This window comes from Ambystoma mexicanum, chromosome 6q (genome assembly GCF_040938575.1).
Source record: "Ambystoma mexicanum isolate Mex_15411 chromosome 6q, UKY_AmexF1_1, whole genome shotgun sequence".
In the NCBI taxonomy this organism is placed as follows: domain Eukaryota; kingdom Metazoa; phylum Chordata; class Amphibia; order Caudata; family Ambystomatidae; genus Ambystoma; species Ambystoma mexicanum.
Window position 1 is genome coordinate 1,583,584,121 of NC_090937.1, and position 16,600 is coordinate 1,583,600,720.

The 16,600-nt window shown below is 42.6% G+C and overlaps 1 protein-coding gene across 1 annotated transcript in view; it reads right to left on the reverse strand.

Moving 5' to 3' along the window:
- Window positions 1–16,600, reverse strand: part of SFXN5 (sideroflexin 5) — a 1,920,751-nt gene that overhangs the window by 725,442 nt on the left and 1,178,709 nt on the right. The window contains exon 10 of the mRNA XM_069632305.1: window positions 9,485–9,575. Coding sequence (XP_069488406.1) covers window positions 9,485–9,575 — 91 coding nt within the window. The remainder of the gene's footprint in view (window positions 1–9,484; window positions 9,576–16,600) is intronic.

Sequence of the window (16,600 nt, forward strand, 5' to 3'; positions counted from 1 at the left end):
GCGTTATAAATAACCCATTACAATTGCAATTCTTTAAATGGAAGAGCAAATTTCAAGGTTTATACAATTTCAAAATACTATTTTTCAGCTTGGTCTGGTGGTCGGCAAATCCAATTTGACTGTTTCAAGGGAAATTTTGAAAAAAGGGTACATAAAAGAAAGGTGTTTAAAAAAAATAAGTTGTTTATCAGTTATTTTATTAAAATTACATTTTCATTTTCTAATTCACATATTCTCTATGTGTGCTATAGATTAAGCCATTTTCTTCTCCATGTTATGAGGCCGAGGAAGAAGAGGAGCATAAAGGCTCTGACAACTGCACTAATGATGTTGCTTGCCAAACAGTTGTCACTTGGGAGCAGATACATGTTGAGGCTCAGCATTGTCCTCATAGGATTCAGTGTCATGATGCAGATGTCCAGTGGCCGGAATTTGAATTGAATGTCAGCGGTGACCGATGGAAAGTAACCCTGGATCATTGTTACAGCACACGTCACTCAGAAGAAACAGACAACACAGAAGATGTTTCAGAATTGCTTGCAGAACTGCTCACACAATTCACACCCTCTAAAAAATGCTATCCAAGAAACAGACAAAGTTCCCTCTTTCCGCAATACATGTGGACAAATTAGAACTATCACACTAGGAAAAAGAAACAAAGCATCTTTGCTACTGATTGACAATTGCTGATTGACAATTGTGCTTGCGATGTGGACTTCACTCTTCCTAGTGTTTAGGACTTATCCACCATCATGGAATCGCAAACCAGTATACTTCAGGACAATTGGCTATTAAAGGAACCAAAATACATTGTATTTGACTGCTGCCTGATCGAGATTATGAAAATGATAACATGTGATCATAAATTGTGTAGTAGGATTTGTGGGGAGCCATTGGTGAAGTCTACTCATGTAGTCAAAGTCACCAACGTGAAGATCAAGGGTAGCTGTGTACACCACCAGAACTCATTTTCATGGTCTGCTCAACCCATATTCGGAAATGTGCCTGCTGGCAATGTACTTTGTTCATCTGCTTTGTTGTTTGGTGGATCAACATACAGTACAGTTTCACGTTTTTCTAACTTTGTGGCGCTCGCGTTCCTTTCAAAAACCCAGCACTACAAATATCAGAAGAATTTCTTGTTTTCCGCTATTAGCCAGGCATGGACACAAGAACAGACATCACTGGACTAAGGGCTCTGGCTTGCTGGCGATGGACAGTGGGACAGTCTAGGTTTTTCTGCTAAATACTCTACTTACCACTTCCAAGATGTGGAAACCAAATAAATAGTGAGTTCAGTTGTTGTCGTTGTGCAAGTAACTGAACGTACATCTTCTGTTACCATGGTAAAATGTGGTTTCAATAAATCAATTCAACTTCTGCAATCCAGAGGAATGCAATAGACCCGATAGCCACTGACAAGTTTCAATAGCCAAGGCCATGCAAGAGCAGTTGCCAGACATAAAGCATCAATATGTTTAGCATGTTGTACTGCTGCTCGGAAGAAAAGGCTACAGAAAACATTTTAAATTGGTCACACTGTATCAGCAACCATCTTTGGTGGAGCTTAAAAACCTGTGATGGGTCAGTAGATATTCTGCTTGGAAAATGGCATTCATTGATGCACCATTGTTCCAACATACTCTCTTGGAAAGAAAACAAACATTTCCACGAATGTGCACATGGACCCTTGAGCAAGGAGCAGCAGCGCAAGAAAAGGTGGTTGGTTCCAGGCTCCCCTGCTCACACAGCACTTGAGAAGATCGAGTATGACAAAACACTTTTTGTAAGATAAAACTTTTTCAAGAGACACGAAGGGACTCTCCGAGTTCTGCCACACTGGCGATTTGGAGGGATTCCATAATATGTGCTTAAGGTACAGGTCTATAAGGTTGCATTTTGGAAAATACGGTATGTAGGGCAGAACAAGGCTGGCTGTACTTGCACACAACGAGAATGTTGGAAGGGAAATAGCAAAAACTGCAGCAATACCCAGGAGGCTTTGTTACAACTATGGGTTTACCAAAAAAAGCAAACAGTGGGTGGCAAAGCCAATCTTCCAGCAGATGGATTTTGATTTAGTGAAAGATCTGACATGGAATGTGCTGGCCATGCAAACATATGGAATTGATCAAGATTTTGTTTCCAGGGCCCAGTCTATGCCACAGAACATTGCTAAAGAGGATTGCCCTACCAAACTTGAATTTATTGAAAGGTTGTATTCAAGATTCAAATGATGTGTAGCTCTCTTCAAAATGTCTAACAAACCCAGTTTCAAACTTCTCCACAGTGTTTGAAAACTGTTTTCATTGTACAATAAATGGAATAGTATGTCACCTGAGATGTAATATTTAAATCATTTATTTTTAATTAATTACTGTTTGTGAAGTAATGTCAGTAGATAGGCCTTACAATTTCAATTTTTCTTTGATTCGTGTATTTATTACCATCAATATAATTGATTTATATTAGAACAAAAAATGTCGGTCTGATTATTTCAAATATGTGACTCTAATCAAATCAAATGTACAAGAGACTGGTGAGCTTAAAACCAACAGTTACCAGGAGCTACTTTTGGCTACCCCAGGCCGACTAATGAAATGCTATAAACTAGCTACTTGTTCCATAGTGGTAGCACCTGGTGACCGTTTACTTCTGGATACCCAGACACTGCTTGTAATTCCTGCATGTCCAAACCTAATTGAGAGCCCTGTTTATAATGTACTCATAATAGTTGAAGAATCTAAACAGTAATTTGGAGCAAAAGACAAACAGAAACTCAATGTCTCCAAAGCTCTGGTCCTCCCCAGGCTGTACTACTGCAACAGCCTCTTACTCATTATGCCTAAATTCTCCCTTTGCCCCCTTCAACTAATCCAGAATAGGACTGCAAGACTTATCTTTGGCCTCAAGCCCAGGGACTGCATCACTCAAGCCCAAATATCTCAACTGGCTCCCAGTGGCTGTGAGGATCAAATTCAAGACCCTCTGCATCATCCACTACTTCCGACTCTTTCCCTAAATACCTCCTTCTTAGAGACCTTTGGTCATCTAGCTGCAATTCTCTGCCGATCAGATGCATTCCAAGAAGAGAGTGTGGGGTAGATGTCTTTCCTCGGCAGGCGCTTCCTTCTGTAATGGCCTCCCTGCACTCGTTTCTGCCTGATCTCCTTAAGTTCCGGAAGATTCTCAAGACCCAACGTTTCTCTTCTTCATTCTCCCCACCTCCTGCTAATGCCCCCCTCTGTTGCATTGACTGGCTGCCTGGTCCCTTCTGATCTCCACAGGGCACCAGGTCCTATTTGCCCAGTATAACCGAGCACCCGGTCTTCTAACCACCCCCCCCCCCACAACCTGCATTTGTCCTTGCGGGCCCCTTTCCCCTGACAAGCCCGGCGGGGTGTGCATCCCTACTGAGGCTGGTCCAACCCGTCCTTGCACTTCGCATGTGATCCTCAATCCCTTCGCATGTGATCCTCAATCCCTGCCTCTGCTGGCACTTGCCCACCTGGTCTCCCCTTAGCACCTGCCTAGCCCCATTGGCCCTCTTCTTCCCCTTCCCCTCCACCTCCTCCTCGTCCTCCTCCTCTTCCCCCATGCAATTGTATTCCTCCTCTTGCCCTGCACCTCCCTCACATCCTAGCATTCTCCCTTCTGCCCCAACCTATACCTCTACCAACTTCCCCTGCACTTTGTATTACTGCTCTTGCATGATCCGAATGGCACAAGGCCTAGTATGACGGTTATTATTCTTTTCTCCACCCACACCCCCCTGTTTTGTCTTGTGGTGTCTTGAAACACAATTTTTTGTATAGGTGCTTTATAAATAACCTATACATAAATAAAGTAAATGAAGTCGAACATCGCAGGAAAGTAGGAATCAAGTTAAGTGGCTGCAGATAGCAAAAGGCCAACGGTTTATGTGCCACAGTGTTAGCCAACACTGAAATAAATACAAAGGAATATGTCTTGCCAATGTGCACAATGAACGTGCGCCTGTGGCCTTTGCACATTTACATCTTACTGTGGAGGCCCACGTGTGGAGGACACATGCATCAATGCAAAAATCAATATGATTGCTGGAATAGATATACGCAGAAGATAGTAAGCCTTTCAAAACTGCACTTGTTTGAGGTATGCAGAATTTTAGTGATGTAAACTTTGTTTCTTTTTATCGTTGCTCCATGCACGTGTTGCCCTGGCTGCAACAGTCTACCCAACCTGGTGTGTAATTGCCCCTCCTCCTCCCTTCCCGGTCCATTTGTGCCTTCTCTATATATTAACCCACCACTTTTGTATTCGAATTCTGTTTATTTCAGACAAGAAGTGTCCCACTTTGGCCATAAAAACTGCTTCACATTATTAATGGGTTTATTCGGAAATTCAAGCCTGTCTGCACCTTGCCTTGGGTCAACTTTGAAAGAATATGTAGATGTTGTGGGATTAGGCACATTGATACCATTGAAATGGAAGTAAATATTGTCATATGTGGGATACTTGAAATATTTTGTTGTTTTTCATTGCACAGCTTGCCATTAATATTGTTCAATTTTGTGGCATGTGTTCCCAAAACAAAACTCTCTCTGACACGCTGTGAACGCTGGATAACGGGTTGCATTGTTATGTGTCCTTTAATACACCACACTAACAATTTCAAGGCCAAAATGTGTCGAATATCCACAAAAAAGTGATAAGATTCACTACATTGAAAGCTTATGTAGGACTGTTATGTTTCTATTACTGAGATCTGTCTTTCGAAGCGGTTGGTCATCTGTCACATAGGGAGAATGGAAACACAAGACACAATGAAAGCAAGGTTTTAAATAAAATGTATGCGAGTGAGGGTGGCAAGTGTGCTGTATGCTATATGATTTACGTTGTGACTGATGAATGTTCAATTTTACGCAAAAAACAGACATCGTTCTTGTTAATTGTAACTTAAATTGGTAGTTAACATAAATATGTACTGTGTATATATAATTATAAATTGGGTAATTAAATATATTTGTGCATTCTCAATTTTCCATAGTTCTATTATACCGATGTGCACCTGTCATGGGTACAGTTTACCGGTCCAACGGCTTCTTTAACCACAAATGAACAATTATCATCAACAATGCATCTATGAAAACCCTTATCTGAGACGATTGCCAGACACCAATCTGACATTTTGCAGTTGCAGTAATAAGGAGCAACATATAGGTTCTGAAAAATTAAACCACTAATTTGTTCTCTGTGATAGAACGCCATGTGGATCGATCAGATATCGATGGTGGAATATAATAACTTTCTGTGAAGAGTGCAAAGATTGTGATTGATCGATCGTTGAACGTAATCAGCATTGTAAGATCCCCGTTCACAGTTAAAAAATAAGAACCATGCAATGTTTGCTAGCTATAACCTCTATTGGAAAGAGTTACCCATGTTTTTGTGGTCTTAATTACCTCTTTGTCAAAATTAAAAGTACTGGTTACGCTCCTGATTATTGCTGTTTTCTTCAAAATAAACTATTTTTATTGTTTTGCGTCTGTTGTGGATATGTGTGTTTATTTTCCTGGTTCTGCTTTAGATAACATTCTGATGTTGGTGATGACAGGGTACGTTTGGCTACACTGCCCACCAACATCATTAAACTAGGTGGAGCTCATTGTGAGCATCTAGTGATGTCAATGTTAGGGGCGGGTGATCTGAATTAGTGCCGCAAAGGCACTTGAACTTAGGGTGATGGATCAACCGATAAGATTAGCACAAGATGGCAGTACCCGACCCGTCAATTTCGCATGTGTTAAAGTGAGAAAAACTCAGGTAAGGTGGATTCTTTTTTTAGAACGATCAATGTAAAATACATGCAGTATCGATTGGGGCAATAACATTTCTGACCAAATTATCCCTTTAACAGAAGTGGCCCTGGCAGCCACAGACTGCCATAGCTCCAGAGAAAGTAAAATGCTTGGGCCCAAACTAAATATATTGGTTGGCTTACTTGTTCACCTCTGGGTACCTAATGGAGGCTTCTATGAAGGCCCACATACACAGTACCAAAATGTCTATGTGGTTGGCACGTTGGAGCCTCCAAAAGGAGGATCCTTCCAATGCAACATGTTCATATTGGGCCACTTCAGCACAAGCATATCTAGAGGCAGAGCGGTGCTGCATCAAGTTTATGCTTCATTTGTATACTCATTGGCCCAGCTTAGTATCTGGTCTTCCTTTCCTCATCTTTACTCTCTCCAGTATGTCATGGATGAGACGGATCAACTACCTAGCAGTGCACAATGGATTTAGGAAGGAGGATTTAATTGGCTTGGCTCCAGTTGGGTGGCTTACCTATGGTTCTACTTCTGGATTCCCGAGACTGCATCTGGATTTAAATGGTATCAATCCAATAGTGGAAGTGAGTCTTATGTAATAGTGGGATAGTGTAAGCTAAGATTTCATTTATAGTGTTTGTATTAGGGAGATATTTCCTTTGGAGTGTTTGCACCTTAATGTTGATATTTGCAGAATTCATCTTTTAAAGGCAGTAAACGTAACTATGTGTCACAATTTTCTTTACCTACTGATTAAACACACATCTATGTGCACATATATACACATACATACATACATTGCTGTTATGGCGACTAACCCCAGGATGCCCAAGTGACTTTAGAAACAGGAGGATCATCTGATCATCTGGAAATGCCTGAAAACTGAGCTTGCGACTAGACCGCAAAAAAGAAACATTTGACAACCAAGACACGATGCTGCAGGCTTGATCTAATTTTGTGATCTGCAAAGAAATAACTTTATGACAACTGGACTGGCAACAATGAACCTCACCACCTGCCCAGGATAATATTTCTAAAGTCAGGCATGCCATTAACAAAACATGTGCCAGGCTTCCCTGTTTGACCCAGGTTCAAATTAACAGGACCTTAAACTACCTTCCAAGTTTTTCCCCCCTCTGATTGAGATCAAATCAAAGGTAAAGACCATGGGGTGCTTTGGTGAGACCAGAATTTAACTCTGGTCTCGCACGTTCAAGCAGCAGTGGAAGAAGAGGAGTGTGGCCCGTTAGTTGGAGCCATTACCAACTCACAATTGGATTACAGTAAATGTTCTACTGGTGGATTACAGGTTGTGCAAAATGCAGCAGTAGCACTCATATTTCGGGTGTGGAAAAGAGACCATGTTTTGGATCTGAGGCATACACTGCATTGGTTAACGGTCTAGGTGAGAGTACATTTTAAAATATGTTGCCTGCTATTTTAATGCCTGATGAGGCAGCAAAGAGCCTATTCATCTGCTAAACTAAAAAAGATACCAACTAGGAAGATTTTTTCTTTTGGCTAAAACCACTCACTCATAGTGCCCTCCTTAAGATGTGTTTTGTTTGGTGGAAGAGGGTTGAGCTACTAAAGCCCAATATGCGGGATTAAGCTAGGGTGGTCCCACAAAGAACTGCCCAATTTAGACATGTTTTGTAAACAATTCAAATTCAATCTCTTTTGCTAAATTGTCCAACTTGTGGGCAGGCCTTTGCCTCTCTTTTCATCATTGATGGCAATTAATTTTGTGACCAAAGTGCCTAATTAATGTGTTTAATCAATCAATAAATCTACTAATGAGCAATAAAATGCCTAATCTCTAAGAAGAGGGCCCTCATAGTCACAAAATAGGCAGGGGAGCGCCTAAGGTGATACTTGCTCAAATAGATACAAGTAATCACAGATGCCCACAAATAGTCAAGGGTGTGCCTGTGGTACTGCTAATTCAAAATGGATACACATGATTAAACAGCTCTGGACATGGTCTCCAGTAGCCATCCTCCTCCCCAACAATCCCAACTCATCTTCCATATTTCCATATCACACTAAGCAAACCAACCAGGTAATATAACACTGCAGCAGCTGGAAACATAAACAACCCCTATGCCTCACACCACTATACTGCAACTTGCAGACCATCCCAGCAAAGGATAGTCTTCCACAGAACCAAACATGCATAACACCTTCATTTGGGGCTCTCCTATGTAAACAGAAACTCACCTAGAATTGTACGAGCAAATAGAGAACAGGTGCTTCTGATCTTCTGGAATCAACAGTTCAGTTTTACCCTACTGTCTCCAACTCCCTCCCCACTTCAACCCCTCCCTTCCTCTTACTGAATTCAGGGCCAGGAGGCAGCTGAAATGTAGCAGCCGCTCGTCAGCTCATAGGACCCTGTAACGTTAGACCATGTTACACATATGTATTATGTACATTTGCCTTTACGATGAATATTTCTCAGAGTACAACATGGGTATTCCAGTATATACTATATGTATATAAGTAAATGGAATAGAAACTTCTTTTTACATTTCAACATCCTCGTGGTGGAACCAAGCTTCTTACTAACCACGGACATCTCTAACTCATCACGCTGCAGTTGGAGACCCTTTACTGCATCCTGCCAAGGAATTGGAAACCACACAGCCCTGGGTTATCCACTCACCTGCACACATGACTTAGCAGTATTGGATACTAACTTCTTTCTAAAGTTCTTTTGTATACTAAGAAGACTTCATACTAAACCGAATTAAGTGTTAAAAGGAAAAGAACTATACCTTTTGACACGGTCCTATGTTTGGACTCCAAGTTCCCACACTTCACACAGCGTGAAGAACAAGACAAAACGCTTTGTTTATTGAACAGGCAACAGTTATCAGAAGGAGCTATAGATGTTTTTGTAGCTCACACATTTTGTTGTTGGTTCCCCTGAGTAGGTCTACAGACAATTGTAAAAAAAAAAAAATGTGTGATGGACGAAACATGTTGGGTTACACACATTGGAAAATAAACAGTCTGGATAGTTCTTATTAGATTGAGATGTGTTTCCCCTATAGGCAGAATAAGGGGGACTTTAAAGAACAGATTTTTCTGGTGAGGCATCCTGAAATTAGAGGAAGTGTCTTACACTGCCTAACCAACACTGAATTGCACATTATTAGCAATTTTGCACATAATTATTGTATTGTCAAGAGATTCGTGAAAACACTACACTATGGTTTTTAGCTTTGTATAGGAAGTGTGTTTTTTATGAATATTTTATGTATGGTTTTACACTTTAAAGCATTTTTGGATGAATTTTAGAATATGAAGCACGCAAATCGTGTTGAAATGTGTCTTGTTTAGCGAAATGTCAGAAGGGTGTGTAATGTTTTTGATGTGTACATACAATTTTGATAATATATGTGCGTCTTTTTGGCCAAATAAAGAGAATATTGTTCAACAAAAATTAGCGACTTAGTGATAAGCATTTCACTAGAACACATTCAGATTGATAGAACTTGAGTCAGGTCTCTTATTGCCACCAATAAAATATGAAAAAGTGTTTAATGAAAGGTGAAAAGCACTTATACGATAGGTTGAGATAGTGACAGCATCTAATGAGGCAACCCAGAGTGCTTAAAAAAAGAACATGTATATATGTACATTCAATAGTGTGTAAATTAATTACTCACCAACAGCTGGAAATGGCACAAATCTCTGGATCAAGAGGCGGGTTGAAGGGGTGAAGGTATTGGCTTTTTGAACCAGGAAATTAAGACCTACCTAGAAACAAAGATTAGAACAATGAATGTAAAATTAGAATGCAATATACATCTTCTCTGTTTCTTGTGGAGAAGGAAAATATTCTTATCGTTGTGCCTGCTGGATACCACCTTTTTGAATTGTTCCCCACAAGGATAAGTTCCATTTGAGTGGAAGATATTTTAAATGGAGTAAGGCCCTATGAATCTCCTACTGTGGGTCTGTGAAAATCCTTTCAACCTCCCCAAAACGAGCTGCAAAGCCGGTTCTGACCTAACCGTCAGAAAGATAGCTAAGCACTTTCGCCAGACATACGTGTTCAACATGCAGGACACTTGCTTTTAATCCCACAAAGGCCAATCAAATGAGTAACAGTAAATTGAGTTATTTATGTATTTAATGTGTTGCAGTTTACAAGTAAACTTTTCACATTATTTAAATATAAAATTACTGAATCATAAACATCAATAAATATAATATCACAATAAAATGTAGAATATAAAATTACATAAATGTCATACATTTGCAATGTTTAATAAGATAAGCAACTAGTGCTAAGTAAAAAATCAGTTGTGCACATATATAATAGTCTATACCGAATAGCTCTACAATACATTTGTACCTCACTCTATTTAATTCAAAGTCGCAGTAGAGCAATTGATCACAATTATTCACAATTCCCCCAGGACTCATGGGGGCTGATCCATGGAATTTGTGTGCCGGAAAGCGGGGATTTGTGCGCCATTCTGCCCCAAATCCCTGTTTAACAAATGGGGTTTTGCGGGCAGAATGGCGCACAAATCCCTGCTTTTCGGCGCACACATTTCATGAATCAGCCCCATGATGTCCTTACCTTTCTATGATGGAAACAATAAACATATAGTTCTAGTTCTATATAGTTATGCCCACAATCTTTTCTATCTTTTGCCACACATTGTACATTGAAATATATAGTTTCATGTTCCTCGTATTGATGCTCTGTAGCCAAAATGCCATATCTTTGATCAAATCTGGATCATGCACATATCTACCATATGATCTAAGATATGTCTCATTCAGATTTAAATGCTTGCCCGTTTCAATAGCATCCCTGTTATTGCATAGTCGACACCAATGGTCAGCCCAAGGTAAATGACTTATCGTCCCAGTAACTGACTGTACAGGCAGATGGTCCAATCTCAAAAGCACGATAAAACGTCTAAGTCTAGGAGAAGGAGCAAGATTCAAATACATTCAAATACAACGGCTATTTCTTGAACGTGTGGAGTAATTGGGACCTGGACTGATACTTTTTTAAGTTGTTCAAGTGGGCATAATTTTCTAGCCAGTCCCACAGCTCCAGACGCCTAGCAAGTGCATGCTTCATTTTATTGATATCATTCCCCTTTCTCTGTATCCAACATATTTCATCAAAAAATATGTCCATGCTTTTTTTTAGTTGACAGGTCGTAGATTTCTTGAGTGTTTCCGGATACATGGCCATTAGCAGAATGTTGTTGGGGTTGTTGCTCATTATGATACACATTTCTGCCCTTTTCTTTAACACAATAGATTTAAATGATATAAGGCCTAATTCCAATCTAAACTGAGTTATGATAGCATTGATTATCCCATTTTGGAGGATTCTGGAATGAAGCACTGTCTAAAATGTATTATGATTAACAATATTTTATGTTATCTTGCATTTGTATATCACCATATCATCGCTCAAGGTCCTTTTATTACTTACAGAACATACAGAATCAAATATATACCCGGATCCCCCTAGGTATTAAAAATGAAAGATTTATTAAGGTCATTATTAATGTCTTCCTGATGCAAGGATCTGCATACCTGAAAACCTGAAGCATGCATCTCAATTTGGTAAAACAAATTCCTTGTATCCAGGTACATTGTCTGTCTAAAGACCAATCACCATTCCTCAGGTTCTCCGATATACATCTAGTGTTAAAAACAGCTAATGCAACCAATCAAATTGAATTTCATATTCAGTCATGGGAAGCAACACTTGTGTCTGTGGGGGATGTTGTCCTGCAATAAGTAGGCAAAGGTAGACTTTTTCTCATTGTCTTTGTGCACTTTGTCTGCCTATGATGTAGTTGCCGTGTCAGACGCACAGTAATTGGAAGAAGCATTGTCCACTTTCTGAGAACTTAACCGCGCAAGCAGAGTCGCGTGTCAAAGAAATGGAAGAGACATTGGAAGAGATGCTGTGGTAATTAATGAGAGTACACTGGAGAAAAAGGATGCAAAGTAGAAGGGATTGTGGGAAGCTGGATGGCACAACTGGTGGGAAGGCTGTTACCAAGACCGATTGACTTACGAGAGAGCAGGAGGCTACATGTTTGCTGATTGACACCAGTTTGACGAGGATGCCAGGCATGTAATGAATTGTGCAAATGGTACCAGAACCCACAGCATGGGTCTGTGAGAAATACAAGTGTAAGGAGCTGGGGGAAAGAGGGCGAAACCATTCCTAGAACACCTTTGAGAGGGAAGAGCAGAGCAATGAAGGAAGCCCTTAATAGAAAGCATGGAGAGAGGTAAGAGATCAGAGAGGAAGATAGAGCTGGGAGAGAGGTTGAGGATGTGGGACTCAAGGTCAGGAAAAGGCAGAGATCCCAAATGAGAAGATTGGGAGCATTCTAAGGGAGAACGTGGGGAAGACTGTCTTGTGGTTAAACCACTGCAATAACCGGGCGCAGGGGAGTCATGAATTTAAGGGAACCTTAGAAGAGTTACCATGTGAGAGTTGTAGTTAAAACACTCCAAAGACCAAGCGTGGGTGTTATTTCTATCTCATGTAAACAGGAGAAGGATGACTTAGTAAGTGAATCAGAGAAACTTCGCTTATTGGGAGTTGTTGGTCAGTGTAAATGTATTGGAAAGAACGTAAAAATAGGTGAATAGGTTTAACTGATGTCACGGCTTGGCATTCTTACGACTGTGGTCCTCATTCCTTCCCTTTATCCCACTAAACAACTCTGCCTTGGAAGTAAAACAGTCACTCACATCGGTGAGGTGTTTAGTGCCCCACATTTCTGTTTTGTCATTTAGTGCCTGTGTCAGGAAGTCTTGTCTTTAGATGCACTTGGCACCACCACCCCAGGTTCCTGGAGTCATCTGTATGGCAGTCAGGCATTAAACTATGTGGTGCCTGCTTGGTTTTGGAAAGTACTACTATCAATCACCCCATGCCTTTACAGCACCATTATGGTGAGTGTCTTTCTCTTTCTCTCATAGGATCTCCAAAATCAGCACCCTTAACAAAGGGTCTGCAAGCAAACAACCAATGAGAGAAAATGCCAAACGACCGAGATACAGAACGGACTATGCAGCAGAATGAACGAAGCAAGCTGCTACTAGGCCTGCATCAGCATACAGCGAGTCCGAGCGCAGAGTGCTCCAGCTGGACCCACCTGCTCAAAGATGGCGAACCACTGCAGTGCAACGCCAGCATGAGTGAGAGTGAAGAGCACCCAACCATGTTCTCATGCTCAAGGACATTACACTCACATGTATGGGGGCAGCAGAACAGCACCCCACCAAGGCCATCACACAAACTGGGACAGCGAATGTTGAGGGCCTCCTTTGCCAGAGACGGGCGGATAAAAGGGAGGAAGGGATTGTTTGGGTGAGGTCAAGGGAGGACAAGGAGTATCAAGAGACCAGGTGTGGAAAAATCAGAGAAGAGTGAAGGAGAATTCCTGAAGGGGTGTGCAAGCAGAGTTACTGGATGGTGGAAGACAGTGGTACTAGGGTTTGAGTGTGCGTGTAAAGTGAGTGTCATGCATATCCCGTGCACTTACCTTACTCCAGGAAGGATGCGGCTATACCTGTTGAAAAAAACGGCAAACACCTGGACAAGCTTGATACCGCAGCACACCAATGACCGACTTCCGTCATACCAACCAGCATTATCTTGACACTTTAATGGAGCAGCATCTTCTGTTGCCATGGACGCATGCCACACTACTATGGCTTTGCTCTGACTACAGCGCCATTATTTAAGGTGCTGTAGCTGGACGAATGATGCATCTAAACGCTCTCCGTTTGCTTCTTGCTTACGGATTCCTGCTTTTCCAGTTTGCTTGCCAGCCCTACGTTTCTCCTCCTAGCATGCTTGTTGCCTCCTGCTGGCGTCTCCTTTCTCCCTTCACTCACGACTGGTAAATTCCTCCTTGCCCTTGGGTACTTGCTTTAGGCCGTTATCCTTCCCAGCCATCGTTTCTCATTCCAGTAGTTTTTCCCCTGCATATTGCCTTCCTGCTCCACTCTACCTCTTGTCTGTTCTCTCTGCCTTCCTGTCTTCCACCTTTTTTGTTCAGTCCGATTCCCTGGACCATTTGGATTCCTTTCTTGCCCTTGCTGGAATCCTGCCTTCTACATCACGCATATACTGCGAGAAGAGTATGTGGGGTTGAGAGTCTGGCCATAATTCCCCCTGTGTTATACGATATTGGGTGGGAAAGGGTTGGGCCCTTAGCATATACACTGCAGCTATCCTGGTCACCTCCAAAAGAAGCACAACTAAAGCTCCATCCAGAACCTCAGGTACTTCGCACTCGCGTGATGCTGTGCTTGACAGTGAGTGAAATTAATAGAGAGTATGGTGTGAATGAAATGTTGACTAGGGACTTGAATGGAGGTTGACTGTGAGAGAAGGTGAGGGTGGAGCAAGAGTAGTAGTAGTCGCCTTTTGTTTCATTATTGGGGAACTTAGCACAGGGACCAGCTAGATTGTTCCCAGAAGGAGACTAAGACAGATAAGGCATTCCTCATTAGGCCATAAACCTTAGCTAGACAGTTTTGCAGATAGTAAGAGCTACTGATCACTAGCAACAGTTTTGTGGTTGAGAGACGCCTGGATTAGGGAGTGAGTACCATTCCCTATAGGAGATAGGGAGGAATGGCCCTTAGCAAGCCCCTTTAAAAATTCTCAAATGAAAACACTTGAACTGTCTTCGAGAATTGGTGTGTTTTGAGGGCATCTGTGACACCCCATATTGGGATGCTGTATGAAAGGAGGGATTTCATCTTGATTTTACTGTGAAGGTTTGTGAAGGATATATTTTTTAAACTTCAAGAAAAAAAATACTGGGAGTATGAAATTTAAAAATAGCTATTTCACATCATCAAATGTGTTTTTGCCCGCAAGACTTGAAGAGCAAAGCAGGCCATGTTTGTTTGCTATTTCTACTTCAAGCACCAGCTCTCAACATACATTGGGCCTCATTCCGACCCTGGCGCTAAGCGAAAAACGATGGCGGTAAATGATTACCGCCATCGTTTTCCGCTAGGTCTGATTATGACCCTTGACCGTTAACTACGATGTCATTAGCGGCAGCGTTGACTACGATGCCGCTAATGGCATCGTAGTTAACGGTCAGGGGTCATAATCGAACCTAGCGGTCAACGCTGTCGCTATCTGCGCCAAGGACGCGTGCCCACGACCTCCCACACCGTACTTAGCGCCATGGCGGAAAGGTACGCGAATGCCGACCCAAGCGGACATGCACCTAACGCCATCACCCAGCCCGTTAAGTACCTTACCGCCATGGGGCTAAGTACGCCATCGGGAACCAACCGTAAATGGACATGTAAAGTGAATCCAGCTGCCACAGGTGCACAGAAAAAGCACAGGTGGAGGCAATACAGACTCAGGAAGTACAAAAAGAGCACACCCCACCCCTTCCCACACCCAGTCACACTCCACAATGATACCAATACGACTTGCAATGTTGGGGCTGGAGGACCTGATAGCAATGCAAGTGCTACTACAACAACAACAACAACAACAACAGGCAGCACAGAGGAGGCGCAGGAGGAGAAGGAGGGCAAGGCAGGGCCAGCAAGCCCCACCAGCACAGCCAGTGCCACCACGCAGGCAGCCCCCAATCCCACGCATCAGAGCCAGTCCATTCAACCTCACTGCTGAACAGATCCACACCCTGTACCGTTTGGACCGGGACACCATCAACGCCATCGTAGTCATGACACACAATGACATCGTCAGCATGATAGAAAGTCCAACCGCCATCCCACCCCTACTGAAGGTAGTGTCTGTACTCCACTTCCTGGCCACAGGCACCTACCAGCACACAGTGGGGCACTTGCATGGCATTTCACAACCATTATTCTCACGTACACTTATCCAAGTGCTCGATGCCCTCCTCAAGCACACAGACGACCACATCTCATTACCACGGACTGCCCAGGAGATTGCAAACACCAAAGTGGGTTTCCATGCACTAGCCGGCATACCTGGTTGCATTGGTGCCATCGACTGCACCCATGTGGAATTGGTGGTTTCACATGCCACATGCCATGGAGGTACCGTACCGCAACCGGAAACAATTCCACTCAATCAACGTGCAAATGGTCTGTGACTCCAACAAGATCATCAAACATTGTTGTGCCCAATTCCCCGGATCAACCCATGATTCAATGGTCCTGAGGAACTCCACAATACCACGCTACATGGAGCGACATGCAGGCCCAAGATCCTGCTACTCGGCGAGTTTAATGTCATGACCATGGAAATGTGAAGTGGGTAGGTGAACGACGTACCAATGCATACTCCACCTGGCTGAAAGGGGGGGGGGATGATGCATACTCCACCTGGCTGAAAGGGGGGGGGGAATGATGCATACTCCACCTGGCTGTGAGTAGCAGAGAGAACGGAGACAGATCATACCCTAAAGCAACCCAAACTCCACCCAACACCAGTAAAGCCAATACCCAATGTATGCAGCCCTACCATGTGAATGAGGTTGTGCCCCAACCATGACACAACCATCTGCAAGTGCATTCTACCAATTCAGACCACATTGTCAACAATGAAATGAACCTACATGCACGTCACCAAACACCATCAACCGAAAGGCCTGTCCCCCATAACGGCCCACGAAGGAGGCACATGACGGACAGAAACATCAACACACCATTACACAGACATCAGGGCCCCCAAAATGTCCCTATCAACATCAGCATTGCTCACTGGGGTCATGATGAGGCCCACAGCAATGTTGCAATGATGTGCACAT